General features: G+C 44.4%; 1 protein-coding gene across 2 annotated transcripts in view; it reads left to right on the plus strand.

The window, feature by feature from the left end:
• Positions 1–23,798, plus strand: part of PPP2R2A (protein phosphatase 2 regulatory subunit Balpha) — a 78,924-nt gene that overhangs the window by 908 nt on the left and 54,218 nt on the right. For both annotated transcript variants that reach the window (XM_035138789.3, XM_035138790.3), the window contains exon 2: positions 1,969–2,046. In XM_035138789.3, coding sequence (XP_034994680.1) covers positions 1,969–2,046 — 78 coding nt within the window. The remainder of the gene's footprint in view (positions 1–1,968; positions 2,047–23,798) is intronic.

A 23,798-nucleotide genomic window follows, 5' to 3' on the forward strand; every position in this document is an offset into this window, starting at 1 on the left:
GGTCTGGCAGGCAGAGACAGAAGCCTGGGCTTCCTCCATGTGGGGTGGTGCGAGGCGTGTTCTCTCTGAGAGGAGCTCCCCCATGTTGCAGCGTGCTAGAGCTTGCATGGTGTAAAAAGGCTGCAAACCAGTCTCATTGCACAGGGTATGTGCTGCTGTCCCATTTGTGTTCCTGTTTCTGGAATCTGTTCACCCACATCCCACACATCTAATTGCTTTGTGTTTGGAAGAGTCGCATGGGCGGCTGTACATATTTAGATTCGTGCCTTGCAGTCTCGCAACACAAGCCACACGCCTCCGTTTTGCCCTTCTTTTTTCATCAATGGAAAGCCATGAATGTAGCAGATTATATATGTGATGTTGGGGAATGATGCAGCAGTTTTTTTCCTGGATAAAAGTGGAGTTTTCTGTCATTTCATGAAAAACCCCTGCCCCACCCAAATATCTATAGCTAGGAAAGAGTAAAGGGTGTGGGTGGGTGGGTGAACCGGATGTGGGCCTTAGAGGGTAGGGGTCGCCAATGTGCTGCTGTTTTCCAGGTGGCGTCTGATTCCATCAGCCCCTCAGCATGGCTCTTGGTAAGGGCTGATGGGAGTTGGAGTCCTGCAGCACCTGGAGGTCGCTGCTAGCTTCCCCTGCTTTAGGAGCTCTTGCAGTTAGATGCACTTTTAAAACACAGTACATCTATCTATATAACATGTAGCTAAACATCCCCTCACGTTTCCAGGGTGCCTATATATGGTAAAATGTGTCAGCACAAAGTAACAAAGAATGGTGGAAATAGAATATTTGTAGATTGTTTCCATTTTCCTGTGCTCTGATTGTTGTTTATGCTTCTGGCACGCTCATTCTTCTCCTGACTTGAACTTTTTTCTTAAAGTTGCTTAGCCTTGTGTGGAGAGGGAAAACCGCCCTTGATTCCGCCTTGCCAAGGGGCAACTGTTGCACAGCTCTTCCAGAGAGAGACTTCTTGTTTTGGGGAATATGTCTTAGGGAAAGCTCCATTTTGACATCTTCCAGGAGTTGAGGACAACTACCGGTAGCTCTTTCTTCATTCTCTCTCTTCCTGTATGAACCCAACCCTAGTGACTTGGTCTAAATGACATGCAGAAGAAATGGGTGGTGTCTTTTCTACATGTTTTGGTGGCAAGGTTCAAATGATTCACCATCTTCCGCTGAAGCAGTAATGTTCCTGAAATTTTCTCTCCGCTCCATCTTTTACGGTAGTTTAAAGCTTATTCATAACAAAACAAAACAAAGCTCCTTAAACCCAACCTATGCAGGTTTGAGGGCTGGAGGTCCTCCTGTTTTTCTTTTAAATAAATACTTTGAATGTTAACATATTTGTCTATGTGCATAAAAGACTCTGTGTTAATTCTTTAGAGCCTTTTACTTGGAGAGTGAAGCATGCTTCCTAAAATAAGTACATGGGCTTGTTTTATGTGATAAATTACATGATTTCATTCTAGATCCTAGCATCTTAATAGCAGTGTAGGAAAAATGAATGCAGAAAGTTAATTTATGTGGGAAGAAGAGTAAAGTGTTTTGCTTCCTGTGAGAAATTCTAGCAGACATCAGTGGCATGCTTATATTCTAAACTTGTATGGCTTCTGGATTTACTAGTTACACGGTTCTGAGAGATGTCAACAGTTTGTCGAGAAACTGGTGTTTGTGCTTGATAAATATTTTTGAAATCTGGACTGATCCTCATCGACAAAAGTGTGTCTCTGTGTGTGGATGTGGGGGGTGGGGGTGGCAGCAGGGACAGGGTGAAAACGGAAGAGTTTGATTGGGTTCCTAGGTTCTTCCATCTGCTTTGAAAATACTTGATTTCTGTGCTGTCTTCTCAGCACCATTGACTCCCCATGCCAGCAACCACTGTTTACTAGAGTGGAATGCTAGCAGAGTCCAGCAAGTTTAATGAGCAGGGTGTGGATTACATTTGTTTAACTTTTGTTTTGTTTCTAGGAGCCGGAGGTGGCGGGAATGACATTCAGTGGTGCTTTTCTCAGGTGAAAGGGGCCGTGGACGATGATGTAGCTGAAGGTAAGAGCAATTAACCCTTGATATTGCCAATGACAATGTGATTGTGATGCCACAGCTAGATGTTCACGGAAATGTACTTGTCTTTTTCTTGAACTCTGCACATCGGCAGTAATCTCAGAAAACCACGAAGAAACTCCGTGCTCATTGGCACTTAAGACTAAAGTGGGATGTGTTTTTAAGTGTGTACGACTCCTTTGACACATGCAGGTGTCTGTCGGCTTGTAGCCCTTTCTAGGTCATTCCATAGCAAGTGATCCAACTTTTTTACCTCATGCTATCCAATTGTCTTTATATTTTGTGCACTTGTTGAATGATCAAAACTAAGTTTAAATCTACATTTTATTAAATCTCATCCCGTTTGTTAGTTATGAGCAGGGGTGTAGGAAGGGCAGGGCAATAGGGGCACTCCGCCCCGGGCAGCATGATCCCGAGGGCGCCATCGCGCCACACCCCCAGAACATGCACCAGCCCCGCCCCTGCCTGCTCTCTGCCCCTGGTGCCAGACCATGAAGCTCCACCACTGGTTATGAGGGTTTGAATTTTTTTTTTAAATGACTATTTTTGCCTTGCTGGACTACACAGAAACCTTAAAAGCTCAGCCCAGAATTGAGATATGTCAAAACTAAAAACACAAATCTTTTCAGAACTTCATGGGCTTTAATATGATAGGTCACGTGATGGACTTACTTTAAATTTTCAATTTAAGTTACAAAATTGGAACTGTTAAAAAGTGTTTTAAAAATTAATATGATAAAATTCCTCTCCCAAAATGTATTTTGAAGAGCTGCAAATTTTCAACCTGGGATCTCAGTGAGATCACATAAAAATAATAATTAGTACATTCGTGTCTGCTTTATTGGGCTTTATTTAGGATAAATGGGTCTTCTTGGAGTAAATTATAACAGAATGAACAAGACTTCAAACTATAATATCAATTACTTCTGATCAGCATTTCTTTAGAAAGTTATTCAATTAAAAGTTATCTGAAAAGCTACTCAGGCTTTTCTTTTAAAAATGTGTTCCAAAGCCGAGTGATAGCTTGCTATAGCGTGATAGAATTAACACTTTGAAAGAATTCTTGTTAGTACTTAATTTCATGAACATTACAATAAAGTGCATATTAAACAAATGTAAAATTAAGAAAAAAACACTTTACGCATGAAAACATTTGTTCCTCCATTATTTATACTTTACACCAAATGCTTTTCAAGAGCATTTGTTGCACACAAGATTTCATTTTTTGTCAAAGTGTAAGTGTGACCAGTTGCAGTCCTTGGTTCATCCTTTGTTTGTCAAGGCCAAAACTGTCAGTTTTTTGAAATTTCAAACCTTCATAACTCACAAACAGGATGAGATAAATAATTAAAATTTTAGATTTAAACATAGTTTTGATCATTCAACGAGTGTACAGAATAATAACAAAACTGGATGACATGAGGTAAAAAAAGTTGGATCTCTTGATATGGTTTTGTTTCACCTCTATAATGCAACATTAAAGCACCATTAAACTTTGTTCACATACACCCGGTGATGGTACCTTTCTCATCCGAGGCTATACTGTATATTCTGTCCTACCAATCAGCGCTATGGATACTTAGTTATCCAGTAGCTGTATCACAGTGGCTTTGGAAATTCATGTGTGAAGTTTTCTGTCTGGGCTAAATGTAGTTATTAGAATCCAAAACCTGAAGGGCTGGCATGATTTTCTGCATGCTTGATTTTGCTGAGGTTATAGTACAGCATTAGAAATTCCCATTAGCTCTGAACCATTCAAATGAGAAATGTGATAGAAGGTACCATGAAAGTATTATAGTTCATAGGTAGGCCTGGGTGATGTATTGATATGTATGACGAGCAGACTGTGATGGCGCCTTCACTCGGCAGTATATTGCAAGTGACACCGCCATTGCTCCTGAGTCCCTCTGCTACCAGTGCCCAGCGCACAGAGGGAGAAATGAGCTGCAGCCGGGCATTAGAGGCAGAGGGACTTACGAGCGCTGAGTGAAACTGCTGAGTGAAGCCGCCATTCCACTCTGCCTCATAACTGGCGCAGAGGGAGAAACAAGTTGCATTGGCGAGGTGCAATACAGCTTGTTCTTCCTTCCGCTCCTTTAAACTGCTTGGCTGAAGAGCACGCCAGTGCCCTTGCCTCACCCCAAGCAGTTTACAGAGCTCCCGGCCCGCCACCTGCTTGCACGAGCCAGCAGTGGGGTCGGGGCTCCATTAAAGTGCTCCCGCTCCCTGGCTGAGGAAGCCCCGATCCTTCTCCGTGCATGCAAGCAGGAGAAGGATCAGGGCTGCTCAGCTGGGGAGCAGGAGGCTTTGCCCCCCCCCAACTGAATAAGTTGAATGGAGCCCCCACCTGGCCTCCGGCTTGCGAAAGCCAGAGAAAAAGCAATTATTTAAAAAACTGTTAAACATGAATAGAATTAAAACTATATATATATACACATAAAACTTGTTTAAAACATACAAATAATTACAATGAAAACAGCTTGGCGCCAACCCTTTCACTAAAAGCAGTCACTTCCCAAAAGCCTCTTGGAAGAAGGAGGTTTTTACCTGTTGGCGGAAGGACAACAAGAGGGAGCCAGTCTAGCTTCTCCAGGGATCCCTCCAAAGTTCTAGAGTCTTGGAGCAGCCACCATTAGTATGCAAGAAATTAATCAGAGCATCATGCAAATTCGACATTTAGCGAATGTCACCACGGAGCCCGATCCAATGCATAGTTCTGCCTCTTAAGAAGGAAGTCTTATAGCATTGAGGAGGACTTATTCTCAAATGAACAAGCATGCATAGGTTTGCAGCCTTAACTTGAAATAATCTAGATTTCATTTTTCCTGAGGCTGGAACCATAGCTCTCTGATAGAGCACTGTGTTTGTGTGCAGGAGGTCCCAGGTTCAGTTCTTGTCATCTCCAGTTAAAAAGCATTACAGGTAGTTGGGATGGGGAAAGCCCCTTGGCCTGGAGCCTTGAGAACTGCTGCAGTCTGGGTAGGCCAGTGATGGGGAACTGGATCTTCCCCACCTTCCATAGGTTGAGATTGGCGGGTGGGTGGGGCCACTCACTTATCAGATGCAACGTTACACAGCCCACGAAATGCCAACAAGCAGCTGGTTTTTGAGTCTTGTGAAGCTCCTACACACAGCACTTTGTAGGTGCCACAAATCAGCTGATCAGTGGTGTCCACAAACTTCATTCTGGGCTTGGGCCAGAATGGCCTCACAGGCCTAATGGGGAGGCCTGGCAGACGTGTTCTGGCCCACAGGCAGGAGGTTCCCAACCCCTGGGTTAGACAAATTACAGCTTACTTTTTCTTCTTCTTGGTGGTATAATTGGCATACAGTACGAGGCTATCCATCTAGCCTAGTATTGTCTGCTCAGACTGGTAGTGGCTCTCCTAGGTTTCAGAACAGAGGTCTTTCCCATCACTTGCTACCTGATTCAAAACAAAAACACAGACATGCCAGGTGTGAAACCTGGAACCTTCTTCAGGCAAAGCAAGTTCTCTGCCACTGAAATATGGTCCTCTCCAAGCAGCATCTGCTTATTACATCCCAACTTTCATTCAAGGAACATACTGGTTCTGCCCACCCCATGCCACTGCTGAGGCAGGTCAGACTGAGAGACAATGACTGACCCATGGTCACCCATTGAGCTTCATAGTTGAGCAGGGCTTGAAGCTGAGTATCCCAGGTCCGGGTTTGACACTCAGTCTAACCACTACACTACATGATATGCGATCTAAAAATAATAAATTTCAGGAGCCACAAGACTCTTTATTTTTGTGGCAGCAGACTAAACACAGCTACCCTTCTGGAAGCCTTTATATATTATTTCGTCAGAGCAAACGAGATGCTGCATTGAGCTAAAAAATTGCATCCTTACTTCTGAAGGCAAGCTTTTAAAGTACACTTCTGAAGCATAAGCATTCAGCAATTTCGAAGGGGTGCTACTGTATCAACTAAACTGGTGTCTGAAAATGTTGTATAATGTTGCTGTGTGATAATGTAGCAACCTTGCAAAGCGATTGTAAGAGGGGCTGGGGAAGTGCCATGTGCAGGTTCTCCGCTGCAATCTTACCAGCCAAGGGTGAAAGTTGAGGCAGGGATTTTCCTTTGCACCACCAGCTCTTAGCTGGCATGGTAGAGGGAGCCAAATTGGGCCCCCTCTTCAAGGAGTGGACAGTAGGCCTGGACGATGTATTGATACATCACCCAGGACCACAATGGTGGCTTCACTTGGTGGTACTTTGAGAGTGAAACTGCCAGCACTTCTGAGTCCCTCTGCCACCAGTGCGCTGAGGGAAAAGCAAGCTGCAGCCAGAGGCCAAGGGACTCAGGAGCAGGAGCAGTTTCACCAGCGATATACCGCTGAGTGAAGCAGCCGTCCCACTCTGCCCTCATACCGATGCAGAGGGAGAAACAAGCTGAATCGACAAGGTGCTGGTACAGCTTTTTCCTCCTTCTGCTTCTTTTAAACTGCTTGGCTGAGGAGTGCATGGCTGCCCTTACCCCAGCCAAGCAGTTTTACGGAGCCCCTGACCCACCGCTGGCTCATGCGAACCAGTGGTGGGGTGGGGGCTCTGTTAAAGTGCTCCTGTCACCCAGCTGAGGGAGCTGATGCTTTTCTGGCTTGCATTGGGTCTCCCTCAGCTTCACGCTCCCCAGCTGGGCAGCCCCGATCCTTCTCCTGCTCATGTGCAAGCTGGAGGAGGATGGGGTTGCTCAGCCGGGGAGCACGAAGCTGCTTCCTCCCTGGTGCTGTGAGGTGCTGGGGTGAAACCACCTCAGCGATTTTGCCCCGATGTCTTGCAGTGCTGCTGTTGGAAGCAGGGTTTTGAATATCACAGTGTACTGCCAGATTGCGATGTTAGCCTGGCGATACATTCTGATGTTCAAAACCTGACATCTAGCCCTGGTGGACAGGCCTAGGATCCAATGGAAGCATGACCAGTTTTGCTCAGCCCCTGTCCTTAACACCCTATTTCAGAAACTTTCACTGGTTACTGCCAATGGGAGCACTATCAGTGGTGGAATTTTACAGAATCATAAAACTGTAGAGTTGGAAGGGACCCTTCAACCCCCTGCAATTTTTTCCTATACAGTCGTACCTCTGTTTACGACCCGCTCGTGTTGCGAACAGTTCGGGTTACAAACTCCGCAAACCCGGAAGTGTTAGCGGCGCGCCTCGTGCATGCGCAGAAGCGGCGTGCGCGCCATGCGCAGAAGCGGCGCTCGGTTTGCAACCTTTTTGGGTTACGAACCGCGATCCGGAACGGATCGCGTTCGTAACCCGAGGTACTACTGTATCTGCAGTGGGAACCTTCACAACAGCAAAATCTCCCACCAACAGCAGGGGCCAGTCAGTAGGATGTCCACTCAATCCTAATCCACTCCATGTGCATCAATTGGGATTGCAGCCTTTGATGCCTTTGTTTCTAATACGTTGTTGTTGTTGTTGTTGTTGTTGTTGTTGTTGTTGTTAGCGGCTTCCAGCAGAATCAGAAACATCAAAAAAACTTCAAACAATAAAAACTTCCCAATCTAGGGCTGCCTTAAGATGTCTTCTAAAAGTTGGGTAGTTCTTGATGTCCTTGACACCTGAAGGGAGGGTATTCTATAGGGATCGTGCCACTCCTGAGAAGGCCCTCTGCCTGTTTCCTGTAACTCGCTTCTTGCATCTGAATCTGAAGGTATCTGAAGAAGTGTGCATGCACATGAAAGCTCATACCAATGACAAACTTAGTTGGTCTCTAAGGTGCTACTGGAAGGAATTTTTATTTATTTATTTTGTTTCACTTCTTGCAGTGAGGGAACCAGCAGAAGATCCTCAGAGGAGGACCTCAGTGTCTGGGCTGAGCGATGGGGGTGGGGACGCTCCTTCAGATATACTGGGCAGAGGCCATAAAGGACTTTAAAGGGCTTTAAATGACAATCCACTCATTTCCTGACCATGGGCTGGGTTGGAGGGAGTTGATGGAGCAGGGGTACACAATCTGTGGCCCTCCAGATGTTTTGGACTACAACTCCCATCAGCCCCAGGCAACATAGCCAGTGATCAGGGATGATGGGAGATGTAGTTCAACAACATCCAGTTATGAGTAGCAAAGAGTTCTTCCTTCCTCATTGAATACTGCACTTCTTTAAAATACACACTAATAACTCATTTTTATTTCTAATAATGCACTGTCATTTTATTAAACATGAAGTAACTAGGCAAGGAAATAGTGCTGTATCCTTATTCTACTGAAGTATAATAATACACTTAGTGTTTCGTTTAATTAAACCTAACAGCAGCCAGCACGATGTTGTTGTTGGAGTATTGGACAGGCAAGTGAAACTTTCTAGGTGACCTTAGACTTAACCATCTCACAGCCTAACACTTGCATCACAAGACTGTTGAGAGGATAAAAGAGGGAGACTTTGCTATGTACACTACAATGAGCTTTTTGGCGCAAGGACAGGATAAAAATGTAATAAATACTGCTTTTAAAGGAAATCATATGTAGGCCTCTTTTTTTAGGGTGACCTTTACAGGACAGCCCATAGCTCAGTGGCATAACATTTGCTTTGCATGCAGAAGGTCTCGGGTTCAATCCCCAGCATCTCCAGATAGAGCTAGGAGAGACTTCTGTCTGAAATCCTGGAGAGCTGATGCCAGTAAGTACAGGCAGCACCAGGGGCATAGGAAGATAAGGGGGGACGGGCCGCCCCAAGCTGCGGGGTCCAAGGGGTGCTATTGCGGGCGTCCGCCCAACCCCCAATACGCGTGCCCTGCCCCCGGAACGCGTGTTATGCCCCTCCGGGAGGCGCCACACCCCCGGAATGTGCGTCACGCCCCTCCAGGAGGCGCGCCGTGTCCCCGGGAGGCGTGCCACAGCCCTCCGGGAGGCGCGCCCCACCTCCAGAATGGGCGCCAGCCCCGCCCCCTCACACTGGGCAGCACTGTGTGAGATGCAGCAATGATCTAACTTTTGTATATTCTTTTCTAGAGATGACGGATGGGGAACCTGTGGCCCTCCAGATGTTGCTGTCCTACAATTCCCACCACCCCAGGCTGTTGGCCATGCTGGCTGGAGCCAATGACATCCAGTTACATCTGGGGAGACAGGTTCCCCGTTCCCATTCTAGACAATAGCTTGCTGGCTACAAGAGTTTCAATGTCCCAGTAAATGACTATCTGCAGCCCTCAAATGGATTTTGCTGTATTGATCTCAGCTGTATTGGCTGTTTCAGAAGTAATTCTGGCAGCCTGTGAACAGCAGCTGGGATTGAGAGGCAGCTGCAGGAACATCTGCTTCATCATCTCTAAGTGTGATTAAGGGAAATATTTTTCAGTAGGATCTGGAACCAACATTTGAGCATGGTTTCAAACAGCTAAAAACAGGTGCCCTGGTTAACATTAAGGCTAACACTGTTGTTTTGCTTTACAGTGTGCATGATTTGGGAGGTGTTCCTAAAAGACATGGAAGGAGGGAGACTTTATTCTATGGGGAAAGAGAAATGGATAGCTGTATGCACAAGTCTAACCTCTAGAGAGGCTTTAATTTTGCAGTCACAGAAAATACCATGTTCAGATAAACGCAGTATCTCCTGGTTCCAACACATTGCAGGAGCAGGAGGATTTGAACATGCTCTTGACCCCTCCTTTCCAAGGGGCCAATAATGGCTAAATAATGGCCTTCAGGAAAAGGTTTGTAGCTTAGGGGTAGAGCAGCTGCTTTGCATGCAGAAGGTTTCAGACTATCCTGAGCAAATTCCAGGGGAGCAACAGTGGGAGATGTTATTGCCTTCATGCCCTTCTTATCCCATGTTTGAGACCTTGGAGAGCTGCTGGCAATCAGTGCTGACAATACTGAACTAGATGTGCCAGTAGTCTGGCTGTATGTCTTCGTATGCATGCGTCCTTCTATGTTGGTGAATTTGAATGGTTAAAGGTGACCTAAATGAAATGCAAAGTTTCTTACTCTGCATTATCATATCTCTAGAGAACAACACCCAAACCTGTTCTTGGTAGCAGGTTTATTTACACAATTCAAGGAAACATGTTGACTTGCTTTACTATTAATCATGAGGCTGACTAGCATGCAGATACTTTTCTTCTATCTTGATGGAGCATGTAGTAACATCAGAGTTGCACAGTTTTCTGAGAGGGGTTTCTGTTAATCAATATGAGGCAATACTGACAGATGGATAGATTCCTTGTTCAGGAGCATTTGGTAGTAGAATCAGCATGATAATCTGGGAACTTCTTTCTCTCGATGGTCTCATCAAGCCCTGTGCAAGCAGGAAAAGTCAAAGGTGTCCAGCTTTCTCAGAATTGGGAAACCATCTTGTAAATGCAAATCCAGCTCTTCTGTGTGACTTTGTAATTTTAATTTAAGGGTTGTATCCAATTCTAGTTTTACTTGGGAGTTGATTTACTGAAGTTAATGAATATGATTAATTTCAGAGGGTTCATTCTGAGTAGAACTTAGTTGAATACAACGCTAAGTTTATTTTTATTTATTGAAAGTGATAATAATTTGCTCTTCCAAATTATCCAAGGTAGTATTTGCTTTGAAATACTACAGCAAAGCAAATGTTAAAACAGTTATGAAGCAGTGTTCTCTTTGGGGTCACATGGCCTGGATTGTTTCTCTTCCACGTTTCCTTGGAGCACTTAGGTCTTTAAATTGGGAGGGGGGTTGCTGTTTTGACAGTGGGGTGGAAGGAGCATTCCCTATTATACATATTGAGCTGTTTGCCCATCTTTTGTTTTGAGATGCTGCCTGCCTGGCCTCAAAAACTTCATAGCCAACAAGATTTGGGTGCTTATCAGTCATTTTTAATTGTCTTCTTTCAAAGTTTCCCTCTTTGACCCTTGGCCAAGTTATTCAAGTTCCCAGATTCTGCATTTCCACTTCTGGGAAATCAGGCTGTTGACTTCTGACGTAAGTAGAGGCCAACATTAAATGATGGCACTAATTTGGTACAGCTTGTCATGTTTCTGTTTCTGTTACGTTTTCAGTCTGTTTGAGCATTCTTTAAGGATGAATGTTGCAGAGGAAGTTTCTTAATTTCAGGAATTGAAGAGGACAGTGCGACAGAATTAAGGGGAATTTTTTTTGCTTGTCTAGCTATTTTTAGTATTTTGAAACAAGTGCATGTAAACATTGCAAGTTTGCTTCAAATTTGCAAAGTGGCTGTGGAGCTCAGACATTTTAAACCCCAAGTTCATTGTGTAACAGTGCAAAACTAAGGTTGAATTGAAGGGCACCATCTGCATTTCAGCTTTTAGCTGCTATTGAATCTTTTAGTACAGGGTTTTGGGGCTTGCCTATCGGAAGGTTGGTGGTTCGAATCCCCCAACGGGGTGAGGTCCCGTTGCTCGGTCCCAGCTCCTGCCAACCTAGCAGTTCAAAAGCACATAGTGCAAGTAGATAAATAGGTACCGCTCTGGCAGGAAGGTAAACAGCGTTTCCGTGCACTGCTCTGGTTTCACCAGAAGTGGCTTAGTCATGCTGGCCACATGACCCGGAAAAACTGTCTGTGGAAGCAGACAATCGCCGATTCCCTCGGCCTGTAAAGCGAGATGAGTGCCGCAATCGTATTTTCAATGCATTTCATTGGAGATACTGTACTGTATTTGACAGCTCTAAAATGTTCAGTTGGTTGTCAAGTAGATCAGCTGTTACTGCAGTAAAGGGTAGCTGATGGTCTGTTGAGGAAGGAAGGTTGAGGTGTGGAGTCTATTGCTATGTGATTTGGAGCCCTAAATTCTGTACTAGAACACCCCAGCTGCTGTAACAACAAAACCAAAATGTATTCAGTAAATTGAATAAATTTAGACAGCTATCTTAATTTAACATTCAAAGGGCTGGCATTGTTTTCTGATTTCTAATCATTAGGGTGAAAAAACTTCACCAAGCCTTTTAAAAAAAAATACCTCAATTTTTACAGGGCTTGGTAAAGTAAATATATCCAGTTCAAACAGGTATACTTCTATCCAGACAATTTCTCCATATCTTTCATATAATCTGAGGAATGAAGGAAGCCTTGGAGAATTCTTTGCCCTAACTTCATCGACTCCATCCTAAAAGTAGGCTGCACCAATTCATTGGGACTATGACCTGGATCAGGCATCCCCAAACTTTGGCCCTCCAGATGTTTTGGACTACAGTTCCCATCTTCCCTGGCCACTGGTCCTGTTAGCTAGGGATCATGGGAGTTGTAGGCCAAAACATCTGGAGGGCCGCAGTTTGGGGATGCCTGACCTGGGTGGTGGTCATCAATACCTTTGTAGTTTTGAGTCTTGACAGATGAAATGCACTGTAGCTTGTGGCATGTAGGTACTCCTTTGATGATTGCTTAGAAAAGGCAGCTTCATCCTGATGACTGAATCTAAATTACTCTAAAATTCTGTGAAGCACCATTTTTTATTTCCTGGGTGCCCTGTGCAAAGTTCTGGGATTCTAGGCTCCTGGGGCACCTTGGCATGTTGAAAGTATCATCTTGTCCACAGCTAGCATTGAGACAGATACCGCTTTCCGACCCCAGAGGTCTTTGCAAGAAGTTGTATCACTTGACTCCATCGCCATGGGGAGGTGCGGCAAAGCCCTTTGCCGCTGCAGGGATGCCCGGCGAGGCCCTTTGCCGCCAGGGATACCGTAGTTGCGGCAAGGTCCTCCTTCACTGTGGGGATGCCTAGCAAGGCCCTTCTCTGCTGTGGGGATGCCCAGCGAGGCCTTCTGCCGCTTTGGATATATTTTGTGATACATTGAGATACTGTGATGTTTAGCTGGTGATACATCACAATGTTGAAAACCAGATGTCACCCAGCCCTAATCTTATACACTTGTTTCCCTTGCTTTTACTACAGTTTTTAGACTGACTTAGAGCTGACTGTTCCTGGGGGGGGGGATAGACTGCAGTGAACTACTGTATCATCCCCTGCATTCCCATGAATGCCTGAATAATTATTTTCAATAGGAGAAATGGTCCAGTGGCTGTTTGCTCTCATGGGCAACAGTTTGCAAGATGTGTGTTCCTGTTGCAGTGGTGACCGCTTCATTTGCACAATGTGTCACTTTTCCTCCAATTGTGTTTTTCCTTTTTAAAAGTGTCGAGGCCATTTGATAGATTGACTTGACCTCTTTCCTCCTTCCCATCCCCCTCCTCCTGGAAAGGTCCTGGAACTTGGGTACCAGCACAACTGAAAATTAAGGAGTCAGATCACACTTTGTAAAATGTGTAACTTTTTCTGATTGCAAATTTGTGGTACTGCTTAATTGTTGGTGGTCTAAATGAAACAGCAGTTTTATGCTTTCACCTAACTGCCCAAATGCAATAGGTCTCCTCAGAGTGAGGAGAACCTGCATGCTCAGAAGTGTTCAAAGGGCCAATTGAAGCTCCCCAAGCCTTTTCAGATGGGTGGATGTTCAGATGTACCAAGATGCACTCCCCCTTGCCACTTGTTTTTGTACTGGGTATATAAATTGCCCCCAAGTTTCAGCAAAAGCCTTTCTGGTGTTCAAGTGCTTGGTAGGGCTGTGCAATAAATCACCATATTGTTGAATATCGGTATTGAAATAACATTGCGATAAGTGTTTCAACAAGGTAATATTGACAGGTAGGTAGCTGTGTTCAGAAACAGACTGGAAAGAGAAGTTGCTGAATTGCAACTCATTACCAAGCTTAAAACCACGGAGAGACCTGGTATGAACAGAGACATAGGATTCTTATCTCATTATACATGATCAAGCTTTCTTTAGCACCTCAGCCCTTGCTTTTTCCTGCAAGACCAATTGCAGTCGTTAACAGTCGTTAACAGTCATCAACAGGTTTACCACTCCTATCAGCCCATCACCCATTCCCATCACCCCCCCCCACACCCTCTGACTATACATAAGGGTCTGGTGACTTCTGTTTTAGTGTATCTAAAGAAGTGTGCATGCACACGAAAGCTCATACCTATGACAAACTTAGTTGGTCTCTAAGGTGCTACTGGAAGGATTAATTTTTTTTTGACAAGGTAATATACCAGTGAACAAAGGGTGGAGACGTGACAGCTTCCCAGGGGGTAGCTCAGCTAAATGATACTTTGCAGATACTTTGCAGGTGCACCCTCCATCACTGTCAGGAGGTACGGCGGGACCCTCTGCCACCACGGGAAGGCATGGTAAGGCCCTCTGCTGCTGTGGGAGACCGGGGTGCACCCTCTGCTGCTGCAGGGAGGTATGGTGGGACCCTCTGCTGTCACGAGAAGGCCCAGCAAGGCCCTCTGCTACCACCGATATATATCGTGATACTGTGATATTTAGCTGATGATATATCGTGATGTTGAAAACCAGAGATTGCCCAGCCCTAGTGCCTGGCATTAATCGGATATATAGAGAAAGAGCAATACAATCCCTTTAAATCTGCTTCCACTGAGGCTTTGGGTTTCTCTCAGCTGTTGTTCCCTTCTTTTGAGTCCCTTTCTCCCCCTCCCTCTCCTTGCTAGCGTTTCTTTTTGTACTGCATTGCATTGGTGCAAGAGCAAGTCTCCTGAAGGTAACTAAACAGTTGCTTTTGCAGGCAGGTGTGTGTGTATAGATGTGCAGACGTGTACATTAGTACGTGTTCATTCCAGAACACATGAACGGAAATGTGTACACAGAAGGTAGAACATGAGAGTCAAGCTTGAAGGAGGGTGCACATAGGCCTTCAACCCTGAAACTCTCGTTGCCTATAGACTTGCCCAAACTGGGCTGCTTTCAGAAAAAAAAGAACACTTTTCTATCCATATTGAATTATGTTGGTCAGGTATAGGGAGCAATAACATTTCTCTACCTGAGGTGGTCTTAGCTATTAATACAGGGGTAAATGGTAAATAAAATTGAAGCATGATTGACAACTTGCACATGAGGCATTGACTCTGGGGTGGGGGTTGGGGAATAATGCAGGGCGCACTGAAGGGCACCATATTGTGAAACATAAGGTGTGAGAATCCTGAGCACATTGAAGCTGCCTACATGTATTGTACCACATGGCTCAGGTTCTTAGGCAAATGGGCACAAGGGGGAGAGAGAGTTCTTTTTATTATCTTGAAAGTGCCACAAGCTCTTTAATGTATTTTTCTGATTTATGGTGCACAAAAGGAGCTACCAAAATGATCAGTGTGTTAGGACATAATAGAGACTTATAAAATACATGGAGAAGGTGTACAGCAGGAAGTATTTCTCCCTTACTTCTAATACTAGAACTTGGGGACATCCGGTGGAATTGACTGGCCAGTGGATTCAAGATGGACACATGAAACTTGCTGCCATAATATGCAGCAATGGCCAGTGGATTTAGATGACACAAGCCCATTCTAAAAATGGGACTTGCTGCACTGTGATCTCTGCAAGTTCTTGGCTTGCTAGGTAGCCCTACATATTCAATTCTGTTCTCAGAGGTTCAGTTGTGCTGGTCTCAACAGGAAGGTATGCAAAATGGTGAAGCACCATTCCCTTGCTTTACTGTACTCTGGGGTTTTGATAGCCCCTCTCAATTTATATGGCTTTTATTAGACTCATCTTTGCAACTAAGAGGACTAGAAACCTCTGTGTGTCATTTAAATTGATTCAGATTATTGGATAACTGAGTGTTTACAATGTGATTGCTGATGAAACTGGCTGAGCCAAACTGTGGCTTAGTATGAACGCGTGCAAGTTTCCAAAGAGGAGACTGTGGCTACTTCGTTCCTTCTGTGCTGCTGCTGTGATCCATGCCTTGATTTGGCTTGGCATGTTGTGCAAACTTAAGCTTTGATTTGCCTTGTCTTGCTTCACTCAAACAATGAGCCCAGGTTTGATTGATATAATGTTAGAAACTGGGATAGGAATGGCTAGGAGCCATGTGGCTCCTGGGACCTAGGTTGTGGGTGCCAAAACAAAATGCCCAGGTGCCTTTCCTTTTCTTTTTTGCTACCCACTACGAGACCAGGCAGCCCCACAGCTAAAATAAAATGAAATGAAATGCTGTGGGCCAATCAGGTTGTCTCCATATGAAACAGGTGACGAGGTGATTATGGGCTGCATTTCAACACTGAAATTACATCCCAACAAAATAGAGGTGCTGTGGGTTGGAGGCCCCGGATCCAGGAATTAAGTGGTTGGACTGTTTTGAATGGGGTCACACTCCCCTTGAAAGAGCAGGTGATAGATAGCTTGCATGTGTCCCTTGACCTAGCATTGCTGCTGGAAGCCCAAGTAGTGCTGGTGGTGAGGAGTTCCTGTGGAACTCCTGTAGCCTTGCCACAGTCTGGGCTACTCTTGTTCTAGTTACAACTAGAATATATATATATGTGCAGTTTTGCAAACTGCTGTTCAATATAATTGAGATCAAGAGTTCAATAGTTCAACTATGGAGTAAATCTACTAGATAAGACTGTGTACATGAAGGACTCCAATTGATGAGATGCTCATGTATGGGCAATGTAAGAAAGTTAAAGGCTTTTGGGAAATGATATATAATGAAATGAAAAAGATGTTGAAATATACATTTGTAAAAAAAATAAATCCCGAATCATTCTTGTTAGGCATTGTAGGTGAATATATTAATAGACAGGATAACAAACTGTTTATGTACGCGATGACAGCAGCTAGAGTATTGATGGCACAGAAATGGAAGCAAGAAGATTTACCGACGAAAGAAGAGTGGCAGAGGAAATTAATGGACTAGGCAGAACTGGATAAGATGACAGGAAAAATTTGAAACCGACTGGACCAGAGGTTCTTACAAGATTGGAAAAAAGATACGGTAGTAGAACTACAAGAAGTTCTGTAAGGAGGATTATAGGGCATGTTTGTGTGTGTCCTGCCTTTTCTCCGAAACCGCTGGACCAATTGCGTTCAAATTTGGACACAACATTCCAGTCCAATATGCAAGTTTTTGCATAAACTCATAGAGTATAGATATGTCATACCTGAGACAGGTAAAAACGTGATTTTCTGTAAAAATAATAATAATAGCGCCCTCCAGGGGATGGCAAACCAACAAATGCCATATCCTTTTACAGACACCACACACACCCCACCCCCTCCTCCTCCTACCTCGCAACCACCCACCCCCAACTCCTCCTCCTCCTCCTCCTCCTTTCCACGCCGGGCCTCTCAGTCCCCCTGGACGCCACTACCGACCCGAGACTCAGGGGGTCTGCATTTTTTTTCAAGTTCTTTGTGACTGTACAAATATACCTTGTGCGGATATTATTTTGAGTCATAATACCAATTGCATTGGGACATTCAGTGCAGAGTGTTTACATTATTTGATCTGAACATTATAAACCATTGAGCTTTAAAATCTCAATTTTCACAGCAAAAACGGTGATTTTATTATACTGTAATAGGGTGGTTATACTGTTGCAGCAACAACATAGTGATTCTCTTCCCTGCTCCCCTCAACCCTCATCCTCCCAGAGATGAGTACAGTATTGTAATTCAGCTGGAGTGCTGGGAACTGCTGTGATCTTTCTCCTAGTCCACTGTTCTTTTGTTGTACACTGAAGGGTAAATAATTACCTTACTGAGGCATACATGTGAATGTGCTTTTCCATTCGAGACTCACAAATGGTAGGTTGGTTTGCCTTAAAAACCTTGCTATTTGGGTTACTTGCCTACCCCCTGAGGCAGGCAGGCAAGCTTCTGTCCTAATTTTATAATTGCAGAATTGTGATGGGGTTTGAAGAGCTGGATTCAATGCATTTTTATTCCAGGTTTATAAAATAAATACCTTGCAAAGTTTACTGTTTGAATATTTTTGCTGCTGAAGAGTTCTAATTTATCTTTGTGATAACTAGGCTTTTAATCTATATTTAAAAAGAGCCCACCAGATCGTAGTAGTAACCATGTCTGGCCCACAGTCTTTTCTTCTTCTTTTAGCCCCTGGTGACTGTACTAAATTTTAGGGAGAGTATAGAGAAAACAAGTTTGGTCATCACTTCACTTGTAAGAAGAAATTAATGGTCTTCAAATTGCTTGTGTTTTATTTTTATTTAACAAAATACATATACCACTTGATTGTAATAATATCTCTAAGCAGTTTTACAAGGAATATTATCAGTGAATAACTGAAAACAAGTAATTAAAGTGTTTTAAAGACAATTAAACATAGCAGGCTAAAAAGGGATTAAAACTTGTATATTGAACTCTGCAATTTAATACCATGTCTCATTCCTTTTGTATTCAATACTTCAGCTATAGCTATGGATATCTGCTCTAGTTACAGGTAGGTAGCCATGTTGGTCTGACGTAGTCGAAACAAAAAATAAAAAATTCCTTCCAGCAGCACCTTAGAGACCAACTAAGTTTGTCATTGGTATGAGCTTTCGTGTGCATGCACACATCTGAAGAAGTGTGCATGCACACGAAAGCTCATACCAGTGACAAACTTACTTGGTCTCTAAGGTGCTGCTGGAAGGAATTTTTTTATTTTTTGTTTCGATATCTGCTCTGTAACTCTAGCAATGAAACCCTTTTGGTTAGGTGGATCCGTATTCAGTACAGGCAACTCCCCATTTGCGTGGGGGTTGTGTTCTGGGTTATTGCATAGTTGCATGAAATTGCATGTAATTGAACATTAGTTGGAAAAGCCTGCAAACACCCTGTTCTGCCCCAGCTCTGATCTTTTGGCAACGTTTCAGTGACATCTTTATGACATTTTTTGGTCACTTCTGGGTTTGCTGCTGTGCACAGTTGTGCACATATCAAATGCTCAGAAACTGGGAGTTGCTTGTACAGAAGCTGAAGCAAGTAATGCTGAGAAACTTAAACTGTTTCTGGATTCCAACCGATTTTACAGTGAAATTCACATTTCATTTCCTTAGCTTATTTATTTTCAATTCTGTCACCTTGGATCAAGATAAGGTGTTCCTATCTCACTGCAGATGTTAAATAACTTACCAATGCCTGGAAATTTGTGTTATAATCAACACAATTAGCACTGTCTTCTTCTTCTTTTGCATTTCTTTCCCCCTCTCTGACTTTCCTGTGTGTACACACACACAACAACAACAACAACAACTTGGGATAACATTTGAAATAGCTGATGAAGTGGTTTCTGGACCATGAAAGTGTGTGTGTGTGTGTGTGTGTGTGTGTGTGTATAACCTTAAAACACACACAAGTAAGTATATATCCAACTGATATCACTGGCTGCTGACATTCAGCAGCCTACATTCCTTGAGGAGTTTGCAATCTCACCATGAAATCATCTTCCCATTGCCTTTCTCTGAGCCTGCAGAGTAACAGGGCAGTCTTGGTATTGTAAGAAACTGGGCTGGAGGAGCAGAGATGGCCTTGAGAGGTATGCAGGAAATTTGAATCCCCCCCCCCGGGAAACAGAGTGTAAAAACTGCTCTTTTTAAAACCTCTCTGTTTGATTCTGCTGTATAACAAATAGCATTTCATTGAAACTCAAAAACCTCATCAGGAGGGCTTTAAACTGACTTATATGGGGGAGGGAGACAGTGGTCCTGAAGGTAGGAGTCTATCAAGTTCTGAAGATGTTCATCCAAATGTCAAGGACCAAATGGAGCAAAAAGCACGCAGACCTAGTGGTGGAAGGAAAATATCCTTAAATAAGAGGCATGGGGGAATGATAAATGGTCTTCAATGTCTGTATACTAATGCACAGAGCATGGGAAATAAACAAGATGAACTTGAGCTCTTGGTACAGCAAACTAAATATGACATAATAGGCATTACTGAAACCTGGTGGGATGAGTCTCATGATTGGAATGTACAAATAGAGGGATACAATCTATTTCAGAGAAATAGACCAAATAGGAAAGGAGGAGGAGGAGTGTTATATGTCAGGGATGTGTATACCTGTGAAGAGATCCAGGATTTAAAACTCCAAAGCCATATTGAGAGTATCTGGGTCAAAATTAAGGGAGAGAAAAATAACAGTGATCTCATTGTGGGAGTTTACTATAGACCCCCAAGCCAAACTGAGGACACAGATGAAGCCTTCCTGGAACAGATGACCAGGCATTCAAAAGGAGGTGAGATAGTAGTAATGGGGGATTTCAACTATCCTGATATTTGTTGGATGTCAAACTCAGCCAAGAGCATAAGGTTGAACAGATTCCTCACTGGCCTTGCAGACAATTTCATTGTCCAGAAAGTGGGAGAAGCAACAAGAGGATCAGCCATTTTAGATCTGGTCCTAACCAATAGTGATGACCTGGTTAGTGGGGTAGATGTGGCAGGATCATTAGGTGGGAGTGATCATGCTCTTCTGGAGTTTATTGTTCAGCGGAAAGGAGCAACCAAGCATACTAAGACTCAAATCCTAGACTTTAAGAAAGCCGACTTCAGAAAACTTAGGGAAACGCTGGGTGAGATCCCATGGACAGAAATACTAAAAGGGAAGGGAGTTCACGATGGTTGGGAGTTTGTTAAAAGAGAGATATTAAAAGCACAACTTCAGGCAATACCAATGAGACAGAAACATGGAAGGTGCCTAAAGAAGCCAGGGTGGTTATCTAGAGAACTTTTAACTGAGTTAAGATTTAAAAGGGATATGTACAAAAAATGGAAAAGGGGGGAAATCACCAGAGAGGAATTCAAACATATAGCCAGCACATGTAGAGACAAAGTCAGAAAAGCTAAAGCACAGAATGAACTCAGGCTCGCCAGAGAGGTTAAAAGCAACAAAAAGGGCTTTTATGGGTATGTCCGTAGCAAAAGGAAGAACAAGGAAACAGTGGAGTCACTTAGAGGGGAAGATGGTGAAATGCAAACAGGGGACAGAGAAAGGGCAGAACTCCTCAATGCCTTCTTTGCCTCAGTCTTCTCCAAAAAAGAAAACAATGCCTGACCTGAAGAATATGGAGCAGATGATTCAGCAGGGGAAACACAGCCCAGAACAAGTAAGGAGGTAGTACAAGAATACTTGGCTAGTTTAGATGTATTCAAGTCTCCAGGGCCAGATGAACTACATCCAAGAGTATTAAAAGAACTGGCAGAGGTGATTTCAGAACCACTGGCAATAATTTTTGATAATTCCTGGAGAACAGGCGAAGTTCCAGCAGACTGGAGGAGGGCAAATGTTGTCCCTATTTTCAAAAAGGGGAAAAGAGAGGACCCAAACAATTACCGCCCAGTAAGCCTGACATCAATACCAGGAAAGATTCTAGAGCCAGATCATCAAGCAAACAGTCTGTGAGCACCTAGAAAGAAACTCTGCGATCACTAAAAGTCAGCATGGGTTTCTGAAAAATAAGTCATGTCAGACTAATCTGATCTCATTTTTTGACAAAATTACAAGCCTGTTAGATGAAGGGAACGCTGTGGATGTAGCCTATCTTGATTTCAGCAAGGCCTTTGACAAGGTGCCCCATGATATTCTTGTAAAGAAGCTGGTAAAATGCGGGCTAGACAATGCTACCATTCAGTGGATTTGTAACTGGCTGACTGACCGAACCCAAAGGGTGCTCATCAATGGCTCCTCCTCATCCTGGAGAGTAGTGACTAGTGGGGTGCCACAGGGTTCTGTCTTGGGCCCAGTCTTATTCAACATCTTTATCAATGGCTTGGATGATGGGCTTGAGGGCATCCTGAGCAAGTTTGCACATGACACCAAATTGGGAGCGGTGGCTAATACCCCAGAGGACAGGATCACACTTCAAAATGACCTTAACAGATTAGACAACTGGGCCAAAGCAAACAAGATGAATTTTAACAAGGAGAAATGTAAGGTACTACACTTGGGCAAAAAAAAAAATGAAAGGCACAAATACAGAATGGGAGACACCTGGCTTGAGAGCAGTACATGTGAAAAGGATCTAGGAGTCTTGGTAGACCGCAGACTTGACATGAGTCAGCAGTGTGATGCAGAAGCTTAAAAAGCCAATGCAATTCTGGGCTGCATCAATAGGAGTATAGCATCTAGATCAAGGGAAGTAATAGTACCACTGTATTCTGCTCTGGTCAGACCTCACCTGGAGTACTGTGTCCAGCTCTGGGCACCACAGTTCAAGAAGGATACTGACAAGCTGGAACGTGTCCAGAAGAGGGCAACCAAAATGGTCAAAGGCCTGGAAACGATGCCTTATGAGGAACGGCTTAGGGAGCTGGGTATGTTTAGCCTGGAGAAGAGAAGGTTAAGGGGTGATATGATAGCCATGTTCAAATATATGAAAGGATGTCATATGGAGGAAGGAGAAGGATTGTTTTCTGCTGCTCCAGAGAAGCGGACACGGAGCAATGGATTAAAACTTCAAGAAAGAAGATTCCACCTAAACATTAGGAAGAACTTCCTGACAGTAAGAGCTGTTCGGCAGTGGAATTTGCTACCAAGGAGTGTGGTGGAGTCTCCTTCTTTGGAGGTCTTTAAGCAGAGGCTTGACAGCCATATGTCAAGAATGCTTTGATGGTGTTTCCTGCTTGGCAGGGGGTTGGACTGGATGGCCCTCGTGGTCTCTTCCAACTCTATGATTCTATGATTCTATTTCAGGGAACATTTATTCATCTTCAGAATAAGGATTTGTGCTTGTTGTTATTATTTTTCAAGCCATAATGGTAAGAATGGGATTCAGATTTATACTGTGACCTACACACTACTAATGTACGGATGTCTGTGTGCATGGTGCAGAGAAACTGGTTTGCCAGAATAATGCACTTTGCATTTTGAAAGCAAATTACCTTATTTCACATGAGTATCAGTTTGGCTGTAGGTTCATCTGGAGACCCTGCATTTTGAGAGATTGCAAGATCAGATTAGTTTTCATCTGTGTATTTCCCCAACACCTCTGTGTGGCTCCCAGTTTTCATCTCATCATTGAAATAATGTGTCACAGTGGCCGGAGTGGACTACTTCAGAGTAACGACGCTACGCAGCTCTGCATTTTATTCTTTTATTGGTGCTGCGTATTTACAGTGCTCAAGTCATTGCTATTTACACGGAGCGATGTTGTCAGTCGGTTTCAGAACCTCCTAATGGCTTTTGGCGCGTCTTTCTCCAACACAAAAGCTTTGGCAGACCCATCCTCTTGCCCCTCCTCTTCCTGCGTAATTCTGGAGTTGGGGGGATGGGTCTTCCCCCCTTACTTGCCCCTTCCTGTCCCACCTGGGACCCTGGCTCCTCTACCTTGCCTGAGCCTCGGACACGACTTCCTGCTTCCCCACTGGAATCGGAACTCTCCCTGCTTTCCCCTTTGCTCGGGGACGGGCTTGAACTCAGGAGGGGAGGGACTTCGCGATATCCCCTGTCCCTCACATCCACCCCCCTCCCAAGCTCTCCTTCACCCCTCCCCAGGCCCCCCCCATGTGTCGGTGACGACTGGAAGCCTAAAAACTCGGTGCTCTCCGAGCCCGTTGGTGTGAACACCTCCCCCCAGTCCTGCGAGCCCCCCCCTTCCGCCTGGGAGGACGGGAATCCCAAAAAGTCCGTGGCGTCAGAGCTGGTGGGGGTAAAAATGTTTTGCCAATCTGCTCCTTCCTCTGACTGGGTGGATCTTGGCGACACCCATACCTCATCCTCTGGTTCCTCAAACTCCGCTTCCCAGCGCCATGGTGAGCTGTTCTCCCGTGCCTCCTCCTCCTCCCCCTCCCTTTCCATGTGCCAGGGCTTGGGTCTGTGGGGAAAGAGGGCGTGAAATTCTTCCACCAAGAATTCCTCCTGTATCTGAGTGGCGGGAACCCATTCATTCTGGGACGGTGGAGCATCCTCCCATGCCATGAGGTACTCCAGGCCCCCCACCCCCCACCTTGAATCCAGGATGGCCGTGGCCTCATTGA

The sequence above is a fragment of the Zootoca vivipara genome, chromosome 14 (assembly GCF_965207765.1).
Source record: "Zootoca vivipara chromosome 14, rZooViv2.hap1.1, whole genome shotgun sequence".
NCBI classification, from domain to species: domain Eukaryota; kingdom Metazoa; phylum Chordata; class Lepidosauria; order Squamata; family Lacertidae; genus Zootoca; species Zootoca vivipara.